The sequence below is a fragment of the Accipiter gentilis genome, chromosome 6, assembly GCF_929443795.1.
Source record: "Accipiter gentilis chromosome 6, bAccGen1.1, whole genome shotgun sequence".
In the NCBI taxonomy this organism is placed as follows: Eukaryota; Metazoa; Chordata; class Aves; order Accipitriformes; family Accipitridae; genus Astur; species Astur gentilis.
This window is the reverse complement of record NC_064885.1, coordinates 5,052,581-5,065,943: the sequence shown is the minus strand read 5'-3', so window position 1 is coordinate 5,065,943 and position 13,363 is coordinate 5,052,581. Positions and strand designations below refer to the sequence as shown.

The 13,363-nt window shown below is 35.8% G+C and overlaps 1 protein-coding gene across 4 annotated transcripts in view; it reads right to left on the bottom strand.

The window, feature by feature from the left end:
- Positions 1-13,363, bottom strand: part of NCOR1 (nuclear receptor corepressor 1) — a 74,558-nt gene that overhangs the window by 46,856 nt on the left and 14,339 nt on the right. For all 4 annotated transcript variants that reach the window (XM_049803912.1, XM_049803911.1, XM_049803914.1 and 1 more), the window contains exons 2-8: positions 13,084-13,261; positions 11,224-11,363; positions 8,865-9,060; positions 6,912-7,094; positions 4,890-5,003; positions 2,283-2,339; positions 1,787-1,839 (exon numbers count right to left, since the gene is read on the bottom strand). In XM_049803912.1, the coding sequence (XP_049659869.1) occupies positions 1,787-1,839; positions 2,283-2,339; positions 4,890-5,003; positions 6,912-7,094; positions 8,865-9,060; positions 11,224-11,363; positions 13,084-13,191 (851 nt within the window). In that variant the 5' untranslated portion in view covers positions 13,192-13,261. The remainder of the gene's footprint in view (positions 1-1,786; positions 1,840-2,282; positions 2,340-4,889; positions 5,004-6,911; positions 7,095-8,864; positions 9,061-11,223; positions 11,364-13,083; positions 13,262-13,363) is intronic.

The window sequence follows — 13,363 nt, the reverse complement described above, 5'->3', positions numbered from 1 at the left end:
CAGATCATCATTATGAAAAATATTTTCAGGGGTAGAAAACAGAGGGAAAATTCCTGATGAAACAAATCATCTAATTAATACTGTATTTTATCAGAGAGAAGATTCTTGAAGATGGCTGGAATAAGCTATTGAGACACAAAAGCTTCCAATTTCAAGCTAGGTGCTCTCCTTCACCACAAGAGAGATAATATGCTAAAATGAATAAATTTGGCTTAAGACGTTATGCTTTCAGGGTGGGGGGAGGAAATCTTTGTAATTCAACCCTAAAGTTAAGAGTTTTACAATATTTTACTCAAAAAATAAGTATTTTGGAGCTGCTATACAGCCACATTTGAAGGAGTGGAGCAAGAATTACTTTTTGTTAAGTTTTTAAAGGACAGCCATCTATAGGATTTTTTTCTATAGTTACAAAATGGTAGTAAAACTTAGTAGCGCTTAGTAATATGCACATAACTCACTATGCATTTCTTCACACCTGAAACTGACAATTCATGTCTTCTTTTGTAAAAACTGGTAGTACGGAAATTGGTTTTGAATAAACAAATCTTATGAAGAGAGTAATGTTCTTCAACAAATTTGAACCGGGATAATCATGCCACAGCAGTAAAGTTTGTCTCAAAACCACAAGTATTTGAGTTTCAAAGCGAGACATGAAACCAAGTATTTTCTTCTCAGTCACCATTCTCGAGAAGCCATGAAAAGGCCTTGCTTTACATAGTTACAATAGGGTGGGATTTCCTCAAGGAGGTTTTGCAAGAAATACACACTTTTGTGACAGTTAAAATTTCTCAATTATTTTCACCAAAGTCTAGTAGCAATACATATTTTCAAAAGTTTTGTTGCAATGGAGTAAACACTATTTTGGTATTTTATAATATTGCTACAGAGTGAGATCAATATTGGTTTGACACAGATAAGTAAAAACTAAGATTTTGTTCTACATTATTAACGACTTTCTGTAGAGAAATGAGTTCACCATCATCTTTGAAGAACCAAGACATTCAAAGTAATCAGATGCAACAAAAAAACACCATGGAGAAGGTCTCTTTTATGGACATTTAATTTTGAGTACAAATAAGCTTAATTAAACACATTTAAACATGAATCTATTAAATTTTATTTCAATTTATAAACAATATTTGCTTCAGTGAAATAAAAAAACATAGCTCATACAAATTTGAGAAAAAAGTTCTATATTAAAAAAAGAAACAATTCTTTTCCTCAAAATCCACGTTTCTTCCAGGAGAAGACAACCAGTTTATTTCAGATCACTGAATTTGGTTTGCCCTAAATAACAAGTAAGTGAGCATGCAATAACTTTGCTCATAGCCCATGACAGAAAATAAGTGCATGGTTAAGTCAATAAACAAACACATAATTAAAAAAAAACAATTCAGGACTCCTCCTACGGTTTACTGACAGTGCTAACTTTTAAAACACTTCTTTGAACAGTACATTCAGGAAAAGTTGACTAGACATATCTAGGTCAAATCTTGTATTTTAGACTTTGAAAAACACAAGTGTTACCAACTTAAGTTTTATGATTTATTTTTGTCTTTAAGTTAAGATGAAAAGTTATGGTTTCTGTCTGCCTTCAGTATATATAACTCATGTCTTGCAGCACTGTTCTACAACATAGAAATTGGAAAGTTACATGGACTGAAAGCTTTTAATTATGGTTAATGTACACACATTCTGTTTGGAAATCACAGCAATGAAAAATTTGAGCGAATGTTTAAGTCTAGGTCCCTTAAATGGCACAATGACAAGATATTAAAGCACTTACGTTTTGATGTTTTCATGGTAGACCTTTGTGTCTGATGGTTGGTTGTAAAGTGGCTACAATTTTAGATTAGAAAGGTATGCTTAGTACTTTTCAATGCATGTAATTCTAAAAGTATATGCAATACATTTAACAATATTTTAATAACTGCCAACAGTGCACTCAATCTGAGATGCAGCAATCTCAAGGGACCAGAAGATACTCAACACAAAGCATGTATTTCATTACTTAAAATTAGATCATTGTAACTACTTACATATATAACAGTGTTTCATTTTTTTCGTATTGCAAACTGTTCTCTCAAATAGATTCAGATCTATTTTAAAAATTACACTTATGCAGCCAATCAGTTCACTCAAGCCCCAATTCACCAGTACATTTAAACACACACTTATTTTATACATTAATACAGAACTACATCTGTTTACCACAATATAATTACAACAACTGGCAATACAGAGAAAAGAACAGGAAAAAAAACCCCAAACCCACAACTTACCAGTTCAACTTTTGGACCAAGACCTTCAAAAATCTTGTGAGCTTCTTCTGCTTTTTTCTGCAAGTAAGATTTTTTTGGTATAGTCTAAGTAAATCATCTGAAGTTAGTGTCAAAAGTGTACCTGAACTCTTTCACTTAAGCTAGCTGCTAAACCGCTGTCTGACCATGCTATATTCTTCTTAACCTACTTCTGCAATGTTGCCTCAGCAAATCAAGAAACCTGTACTTGAATTGTGCTGTTTCTACTCTGATCTCCATGTTTGGAAGCCGATAGAGCATAAAAGGAGAAACTGACCTCTGCAGTTCAAAAAGACCATACATTTAATAAATAATACAGCAAATAATAATTAATATGAAGAAAGGTGTCCAGTAAAACAAAGCATAGCTAGCATTGAAAAACGGAATTAAGAGACTAAAAGTCTCCAATTGCCAAGTCTGGGAGTGTGCATCAGTGTGTACAAACACACACACACACACAGAGGTAAAAGGTCCTCCTTCCCCCACAGTAGGTGAAGACCCCAGAATAATTCTGACCCTAAAGCAGGCAGCACTGCATAAGCTAGTTGGCTTTCACAAATTCATTTCAAGCCTGTATGATCTTCCAAAGCCCCTTATCAGAAGACAAGGCTATCTAAAATGATCCAACATACTAGTTCAAATTTGCCCCCTCCCCCTCCCCCAGCTGTATGTGCTAGCCCTAAGACATCTGCAAAGAAAAATATAGGAGAAACTAATCCATAAAGCGGTTATTATTAGAAAGCATTCTGCTAAGTTCTAACCTCTTTCCATGTGATTTCAATCTTGAGAAATTTTCTGGAACTCACAGCTGTACAAAATAATTATATATCAAGGAAATATTATAGTATTACCCTGGTAGAATGGGTTTTCTGGTCTCAAAACATTTAAAACTGAACTCTAGCCCTATTACTTTAACCAAATTTTAGCCAACAGTAGTTGAATATTAAAAGAAATTATCCTAAACTGCATGGTTTGAAGATGAAAGCAAAGCTGCTGAGGGGACTGTCCCCTTGTACAACTGCAGAAGACAAGACACCAAAGAAATGCTATGTACACAAATGACTTAATACATCTTTAACAACCCTTTAAATAAGACAGTGAGTATTCACATGTGCTATCTGTATTAAGCCCCATCAACACTGCCATTCTACAGTACATGTAATTCCTGATAAGAGAACTCAAACCAAGTGCTAAATCGATTCACAAACACATCAAGCTTGGTAATTCTCCTTGTGTATAGAATACTATATGAACAGCTACACAGACAGAAGCAGCTAATAGATGACTATACACTGGCGTGTTACTCCATCTCAGGCAACATAAAAATGGGTTTTCCTATCTACTGGCACATACACAGGATGGGGAATGCAATAGCAAGTTCAAAATTCTGTTTTAAAACCCACCTGTAACCAGAGTTAGCAGAGAAAGAGCTGCATAGGAGCCTGCTAAGAGGTCTTCAAATTCACATAGTTTTGCCTACTACTCAATATGCAACTCAGCTTGAGGAAGTCTTGCAAGGCGATTGTATGATTTTAATAATTTTTAATTACATTATAGCGTGAAAGAGATTTAAAACAGTAAAACTGGTTTGTAACCAGAAGTAAACATATTGCTGTACATTGTTTACATCATTTTTTATAATGTAATAATTGCTCTAATGTGCTGTATTAAGTAAATACATCAAATTCCACAGATAACTGGGGGAAGGGGAGAACAAGCTGCATGGAACCCTTGGGACACGGTTCAACTGTATAAAATCTAGTACTGTGTTGAAGTTTTTTACCACCTCATATTTTCAAAAATAGTCTATTGTAATAGAAGCTAACTGCTCCTCTAAACTACAAAATAAAATTGGGAAATTAAGCAAATATATAGCACTCTCACAGAAGATCATAATACTTTCCAAACCAGCAGATATCCAACTCCCTTATCTCAAACTACCAGGGAAAAAAACGGCAGGAAGCACTTTGCTACTGTTGACAACATTATTGAGCTCCTGTACTTTTCTCACCACTTACTCAACACAAGCTCACTATTCACCTATATACTACTTCTTCATATCTGTTCATTCATCCAAATCTTAAGTACCAGAAGTCAGAATTTAAAAAGAAGGCATAGAATCTTACAACATATGCAGTTTTTCTCCTCCTTCAGCTAATTTAAATGTTGGGTCTTCAGCCAAGCTTGTCAGTATTTATGTGAGGAAAAGAGAATTCAAGATAAATTTCTGAAGCATTATTTTATATCTACCTATTTATACATATACAAACATATATATATACACACACGTATGTGTGTGCGCATGTTTATATGTACCTATCCACCTCAACACAAGGGCCTAGGGATAAGACCCATAGATGTGTTTCCCTAGACTGCTTATGAGATAGGAGGATCCTGTGATCAAGAATAAAAATGTCATGCAAGTGTCTTTCATTTAAAGAAGTAAATGAATATTAAAAGAAGGGTGGGCAAATCAATAAAACAGGAGAAGCAAAAATAGCCCCCATGGAAGTAAATTAAGACGTAATGAATTTTAGCACATTGAGTCAGATTCACAGCTACACTTAGTCAACTGAAAATCATGCTTACCCGATTTTCATCGTAAATAATTTGGACAATACTGCGGTGTTTCTGTTCCACTGGAGGAGGGGAGACAGGCCTCTCTGGCTCTGGAGGCTTAGCAGCTTCTTCTTCAAGTTGTTGCTAAGAGACGAAAGAAAGAAAATCAGCCATCCGCACCATGTTACCCCTACCAGTAATTAGTCACCAGAGATAAAATATGCATCTGATCAACAGTTAGCACTGCCTGTTATTTCTCTTCTTAACTGACAAGGAATGAATGCAATGGTTTTAATGCAAACAGCGTCGATAACAAGACTATTTTTTGTACTACCGATAAACCAAATTAACTGTTTGCAAGACTCACCTGCATCGAATCAGACTTGTTTCAGCCTGACATTTAAATCCACTGTCGCATTGTAATTTATCACTATTTAAACAAAAATATCAACTTTAAAGAACAGTTACACCAAACCTGCCTTCTCACAGAGCAAGTAATCCACAGAGGTGTCTTTCAACATTGTAGATATTCAAGTGTCATTATTACTACAGTCTTATTTTTTTAAAAAGGTACAAAAGTCCTTCTAACAATCCGCAGAGAACATCATTCATTCTAAATGGACTTCACAACAGAAATAAACCACTCCACATACATTGAAGTTCCAAGATTGTTACAATACCAAACAAGCAAAAAAACCTGTAATATTTTCCTAGCTACTACACTGCTGTGATTTACTTTCACATCAAATAAATCTGGTTCAGTGACATCTTCATTTTTTAATTGTACATACCCTTCATCCATGCCTGCGACAAATATACAACAAAGAAATTCTGACACTAGGGATCCATCCTGTCTTACAGCACTAGCTAGAGTGTGTTATACTGCTGCATAAGAATTTAAAATCTAAAATTTTTGCAGAATGCCATAATAAACAGGCTTGGCTATTGCAGGCAACAGCAACTTTGTAATTTTTTTTCAAGTCAAATCATAGTACAAATGTGCACAAATGAACCTTCATAGATGATATGCATAGCACTTGCTGATTTTGTGGAAAAGTAAACAAACAAACAAGAAGATAAGCACCATTAACATACAGCCAGGTACTCAGTGACACCTTTTTTTGTTTTTCTGCTGAAGGTCACTTTACAGGTCATTAAAATTGAGGTGTAATTAAATGCTTCCTCACCATAAAAACATACTGCTCCAGAGAGTTGTCTATTTGTTATCCTGGACCTACAAGTTAACAAATCCTATAGCGTAACTCTCATTTCCTACAGTTTCCACTAAAAAAAAACCAACAAAAAACCCCACAAAGCTGGCACTACTTCTATCTGGATCTTTGAAAGTCATAAAACGAAAAGGAGACAAGAACTTTGTTTTTGCCAATGAATAACAGATGCCTAGATTGAAGGGTGGGTTTAGTTGGCCACAACAGCTACTGGGAAGGCAACAACTACTGCCAGCAAACATTTCCTTTGCTTCCAATAGCTGAAGTGCAGTTCTCTGATGCAAAGCGTAGTCAGGACTGTACTAAAAAAAGTGACATTTCCTCCTTTATTTCTCTGCTCTCTGTTTACTCACACCCTTCCTACTACACTTTCCCCCAAGGCTGACTTTAGCTCCAGATGTTAGGATCTCTTACGCTCGTGAAAGCAGAAGATCCAGGGACTTTTGTACAAGCTCTGGTTTCAGAGACACATGCAAGGGATTCTCCTCTTGCACAGACTACGAAAGAAGAAAGATGATAGCCTCCCCTCATGCAGCAGTCATCTTTAAAGCTGAAATTACAGTCACAGTGCCCTTGTTTCACTAGTCATCTAACAGAAGTTTAAAATATAAAGCCATCTGCTGTTGATGTTCCCATGTAGCTATTTTCAAAAAACGTTTATGTGATGTCCCACCTATTTAAACATTCTAGCAAAATTGTATACATAACCTTCCCTTTTTAACTTGTTCATTTGGTTCATGTAATCAAAAAATTCACCACCACCAACAACAAATGAAGTTTTTCCACACCTCTTTCACTGGCAGATAACAACAGTAATGCTTACTTGCTTTTTCTTCAGTTTAAGGATTTGCTGTTCGACTTTCGCAATTTCACGATCTACACGGTCCATGCTCTGTATCAATTCTTCCTTTGACAGCTTTGAAGGTGAAGCATTTTGGTCCTCCCCACAAGGCTGACCAGAAATTGGAGAAGATGGTCCCTCATGCTTTCCTCCAAAAGCCGGGTCCTTTCATGGGGACAGGAGGTGGGGTTGGGGTGGGGTGGTGGAGATTGAGAGAAATCAAGTCGTATTGATAACATGTGAATGAGTGTTCAGTAACCAAACTAGCATCCATGAATTAAAAAGAATTTCCAGTTATCTATATAATTGTTGAGGACCTAAGTTAAAGTTTAATATTTCAGTTTATTAATGCTCTAAATATTTTAGCATTAACTGACAACCCATTCATGATACTGTAATTTCAAATCCACCTTTAAAAATAACAGCACACTTCAATATTTACCTGGAAAACAAACTACATGCAAAACATCTCCCTTTTAAAAATACATCTTCATAAATGTAAACAGTATCTTTTATCTTTAAAGGAAGGGTTACTTGAGAACCAATCCTCAGTACTCTGCACATATACTGATGAGGATATTCTTGAAGATAATCATGACCAGTCTGATAAAGTACATCTGGAGTTAGTTGTGTTAACTTATAAATATTAAGTTCAGGAGAACTTAACATGACTTAAGAGAAGCAATGACTTAAGAGAGGACAGATCACTGTTCATTTGGCTTTGATTTTTTTTTTCCTTTGTTTTTTTTGTCTGTTTCCAAACAACGTATTTCAACATGCTTCATGTTCTAACATCAGCACTGTTGTAGCTTGTCTTTGTTTATGTCCTCAGAGCATCGTGTTGCATGACTACCTAGTTGGCAAACGCTAGCTCAGTAATACCTCCCTCATTCAAGCTAATCTGACTGAAAGATGATGTGTCTGAATGCCACTTCTCCTCAAGATAATACTAGGCTGTATTTCTAAATTGAGACATTAGATGTCTGTATGTAGTGCCTGGATAAAAATTCAGTTACATGCAAGCATGTTAACATTGCATGCCTTAGCTTGGTTTCTCCAACCCGCTTTGATCTTATCTTTGCTATGCAACAGAGGAAGTTACTAAGAAATCACATGCTGTCACGATTTCACTTTACTTCACAGGCAGTTTATTCACATGATAAAAGGAATGGTAGAGAGAAGGCAAGACAAGTAATCAACTTTAAAAATCTGTTGCCTATTAGCTTTTGAATCCATACGGTGAATTTTTTCTTTAAATGAACTGAGTTTAGAGACTTGAGCGCTCACCTTCAGAAGTCACACCCATTATGCACCACCTTTTTGGTGCGTGAGGCTGTGTGCTTGTGTGCGTGCATGACAGAATATGTTAAATATTCATTTAAGAGACATTTATCTGCTTTATACAAATTGCTCTAATCAATATTCAGTACCTACAATAGAAAATATCCACACCAAACTAGACTGTCCTATGTTTACCCAAAATGAGACAGTGACAAATATAATTAGTGTTATGTAAATAAGCAGATCCATTTCAAATGCTTAAAAGGGGAAGGGGGCGGATAGAAGTACTTTGACCATTCAGTACAAATATTAATTACAGTAAAAAAATGGACTTGAATGCATTTGACGGCAGCTTTCAATTGAAAAGCAGAAATATGTCATGCACTATACCATAATCATTTTGTGACTAAGGTTTTAATGACTTAAGAGTGTAGTGGCAACTCAGAAGTCCAGTCTCTTTACTGTGTTTGAGGAAGACTTATCTTCTTGTTCTTTTTATAAAAGAGTAACACTGACTTAAGACCACAGTTTGTGATAATGTGTAAAATTAAATTTCTGGGATTAAAGAATGAACCTAAAGAAATAAAAAAAATTATTAGCTTACAGCAACATAGGAAGTTACACCTTCAGCATTATAATAGAAAATGGCTTTACCTTCTTAATATCTGCAGATCTCAACCCTTCCTGCAGAGGATGTACTAAAGGCAAGACAGTAGCTGCACTGACACGCTGAAAATGGGAATCAGAGACTTGTTCAAGACGTGGTCGCTTAGATTCCAGTGAATCATGATCTGTCTGAGATGGACCTGGATGAAATTGCTGTTCATATCCAGTTCTCCTTTCCTGAGGCCTAATATACAGAAGAAAAAACCTATCAAAATATACATTTTCCATAAAAGAAAATTTATTTGGTGTTTGTCAACCCTTTTCAAATACACAGATGCAATTTAGGGAAGGTCCTTCTAAACAGTAAGGCAGACAAATGTTTTTAAGTATGATCTTCAAAAATATAACAGTTAAAATCCATTGAAAAAGAGAAAGGTAACTTGAATCTTACAAGACACTGTTTAAATGCATGCCTATCATTACAAACCCTCAAACAAACTTACCACTGCTACAATGATATTGTTCAAATCCAAGCTCTGATTCAAATTACAAACAAAAAAAATCTGTAAGACAAATATAGTACTATATTCCACTGAACACAGATAGCCACAACAGCTCCATTATTTCATTTTTGCAGTCAAATAATTTTAAAATATACACAGAATGCTTGAAACGAGCCACGAGCCTATTTGGAACTTGATCTCTACTAAAATGCTACTATACAACAGAAACAGTCACTGATTCAAACCATGAGTCATTTAAAAACTCCTCCTTCTCAGAAAAATGCAAAAGAACAGTATCACTAGCTTCTTTACAGTGCAATGCACAGGATGTCCATAAAAGAACCTCATATGCTTCAACATCTTCCTATGAAGTGCCACTGAAGAGATGACAGTAGTTTCCTGTATTTTGCCAGAACTACTGAATAAGCTTTTACAAATTTACAACATGGGGGGAAACTTACTTATGCTATAAACTGAAGTTTTGAGAGCTCTAGAAGCTACTATGATTCTCAGCACTAAAACAGAGCATTACTGACATTTTGGTGACACAAGATGAAGGCAACATGCAAGCCCCAGATTTCACTATTATCAAGTTATTTCTGGGAATATTCTAATGAGATTTTAAGCCACACCAGTATTTACGTAACATTCATCACTGGTATTTGTTCAGAATCAGATACCTCAGTTATAGCCAAAATAAACTGCTAGCAGTAATCCAGCATATAAAGTTGCTCCTAGCAGATATACTTACGAAGAGTCCAAGAAAAAAAGAGGTTGTTACAAGCAGTAACACTTCCTTATGACTGTACATCAGCATACTAATATGCTAAAGAATTGGGGTGCATAAATCATATGGTAACCTCTCAACTAAACAGAAGCATATTCTTACTAACTTACTACAATCCAGTTAATCTTATTCTGATCTGTAGTGGGTTTTTAATTTCTAAATTTGGTTTTCAGAGTACATCCAATATTCTTCAGGTATATAGTCAAATGAATGCTTAACACAGTCTGAAAACTTTCGTGAACCTATCAACCTTACAGTAATACTAATGTACATTTGAATATTCCTTAATATCCCTGTGAAGTAACCCATTTTACTGAGAAGTAAGATATTACCAATGTGAAACTAAATTACAACATATGATTCACTGTAGTTGTCCACTACATTTGCCTTTAGTTAACCTATTGAACCCAGGTCAGTTGCATCTACTTACACAGAGACAGGAATGGTATACAAGACTGACAAAAAGGGTATTTGGAACAAATGATATGAAGCTGTCAAGCGTCTTGTCAAAAACAGCATACACTGATTTAGTCCTCTGCGCCTAGAAATCCATTTTGTGCCATATTTCAGTGTTTTAAATTCTTAGAACTCAAATACCCAATTAGCTCTGCTGTTTCTTACTTGCCCAGCCACAGATACAATCTGTTGAATAAGCAAGCCTAATCTAGGAAATATGACAGGTAATATTCACACTGTAACAACTCTTGCACTTGTTGCTTCTACTCAGCAAGATTAAATTATCCTAGGGTACAAACTTTACATACTTTTAGCCTAAACAGCATTAAAAAGTTTGCAATATGCACTTGGATTCTCAGAAGTTTACTGACAGCTTGTTAGGGGAGGTGTGGGAAAAGCAAAGCAGACTGTCACTTCCTGTCTGTGAAACAAACGTATTAGTTAAGCCAAAGGGACTAAGGAATTGCACAACAGCTACAACGCTCAAACACATGAGACCGACACCGTTACAACAACAGAGCACCGATCAATAAAAGTCAAGTACTTAGACAAAACCTGTGAAACTCAAAAACCTTTCTATTCAGAAGCTAAAATTAACTTTACAGAAAGCACAGACTCATAGAAGATTCATGTTCACATACTTCAAAAACAGCATCCTCACCTGTCAGAGCCTGGGTGAAATTCAGAAAGCAAGGAAGGCCTGCGCCGAAGTTGCTGCTGCTGTTGCTGCTGCTGCTGCAAGAGCTGGGTTGCCTGACTGACTTCCAGGTGAGAAGAACGATAATCGGGAACTGCAAATTCCTAAATGGAACACACTTCTGATGTTAACAAGAACTAAGGCACAAAAAAGAGGATCAAAAGCATCTGGCATCACGGAATGATCATTTCCAAAGGTATTAAATACAGACCAAGACCAGATCACCAAAGCCTTATTTAAGCTCAAAAAATAAAGTTTGTAAATGGCAGTTCTAAGTTTTAAATTAACTTTAAAAGAGACTAAATACTTATGCTAAGTATTCCACCTAACATTAACTTCTAACAAAATGCAAATGAGTCAGCAGCAGAAGAATATCCTTTCAAAAAATATCCTTTAAAATCAGTTTTGCACATCCAACTACAAAGTGGTAAAACAAGACTATATTTCAGCAATCCAGAGGCAATTCCTTCTGTTATCACCTCAAGACATTTTTATATCAGACACTATTAATTAGGACTAAAAGTCAGACAAAATGCATCTTCTGACTGATATAATTCATAATCAAAGTGAGGTACAAGACAATTTATTTGTATATATGGGTCTTCAACCACTTGCTTTTAATAATTACATGCAGCTGGTATCAACCGAAGAGAAGCAATAGGTCATTACCCATAAGATTTTGTTTTTACAAATTATCTAAAAATAAATACGGAGCAAGCCAAAAAACTCCAATTCCTGAATTTCCTTTTGCAAACATGTAAGTAGAACAAAACATTTAAAGTATCTGTAGCAGAAGAATTACATTAAAATGGGGGAAACCCAAGCTGTTCTAAAGCCAACAGCTAGTCCTCCACAGCCTACCATGTCATAGAGAGCACAGGATGGCAGAATAAATGCTCAGCAGAAATGATCAAGTAGGAGATTCTTAGAAATCCATTATCCCAATTCTGTCTAGCAGAACTCAGCTAGCTAGAAGCACTAGTACAGTGGCTTCAGAAAAAATTCAGAGTGTAACACAAGTTTTTATACTTCAGATTCATGTTCTCCACCTTGCACACAGATTTTGTCAAGCACTACACTTAGCTTACAGAGAATCTTAGCACAATACTCCTTACATAGAAGGAGAAAAGATGACTATGGGTTCACTACTTATGCTCCTGGGCCTAATAGGAGATTAATTCCCCATAAAAATTTAGTACCCACAAATGCCCCAAGAGTCCAGTCTCTCAAAGGATTTGTTACACCCAGAACACTGCATTCATATTTAATGTATACTAACTGTAGTCAGATTATTTGCACATTCTTGGAAAATTATTGCTATCAATGCATATGAACTCAGCCACACTTATGCTGGACAAATTTACTATGATGACTAAACATTAATAAATTAAAGCAACCTACAACAGAAGTTTATGAACACAATCCCTAGTGAATTTATTTAACTATGAGAAACCAACGGTAAAACCAGGAAGTTTATATTAATTCCCCATAATAAAGACAGAATTATAAAACTCAGTTTTCTGTCAAAAACCAAGTAAAAAAGCAGATACATATATAATCTTGAAGAATCAGAATGCAGCACTTTCAGCGGAAAAAAGGCAGGCAAACCAAATCAAACCACAACTATCTACCCAAGCAACACTGGCAGCAGGGCTCCTCAGCAGGGCATATTGGTCTGCAACTCCACTGTTTTCAGATGTGACTGACTTGTATTTCATTGGTTTAAAAAAAAAAAAATAAATAAGTAAATTAAAAAATCCCATTTGGCATAGCAAATACCCGACTTACAAATTTAGCAAGAGTGTAACACTCATGTCTCCTTACCTGCTGGTGTCGGGTGCTAGGAAAGGTGTACTGGACAGAGTGAGTAGGGTAACGACTCTGTTCTGTGCTGAATGCTCCTTGGTTAGGAGGGTAGCCTGAACTTGACATTATCAGAGAAGAAGTCTTCACAAAGCTGTGAGATCAAGACCAGCAAGCAATCATGTTTCTAGGAAACCGCCTAAAGGAAAAAAGATCACTGATAAGCACTGAAGTACCAGATGTACTCACAATACATTACAGCCATAGTCACCTAAGCAAAACAACCATTACCAGTAAAAGC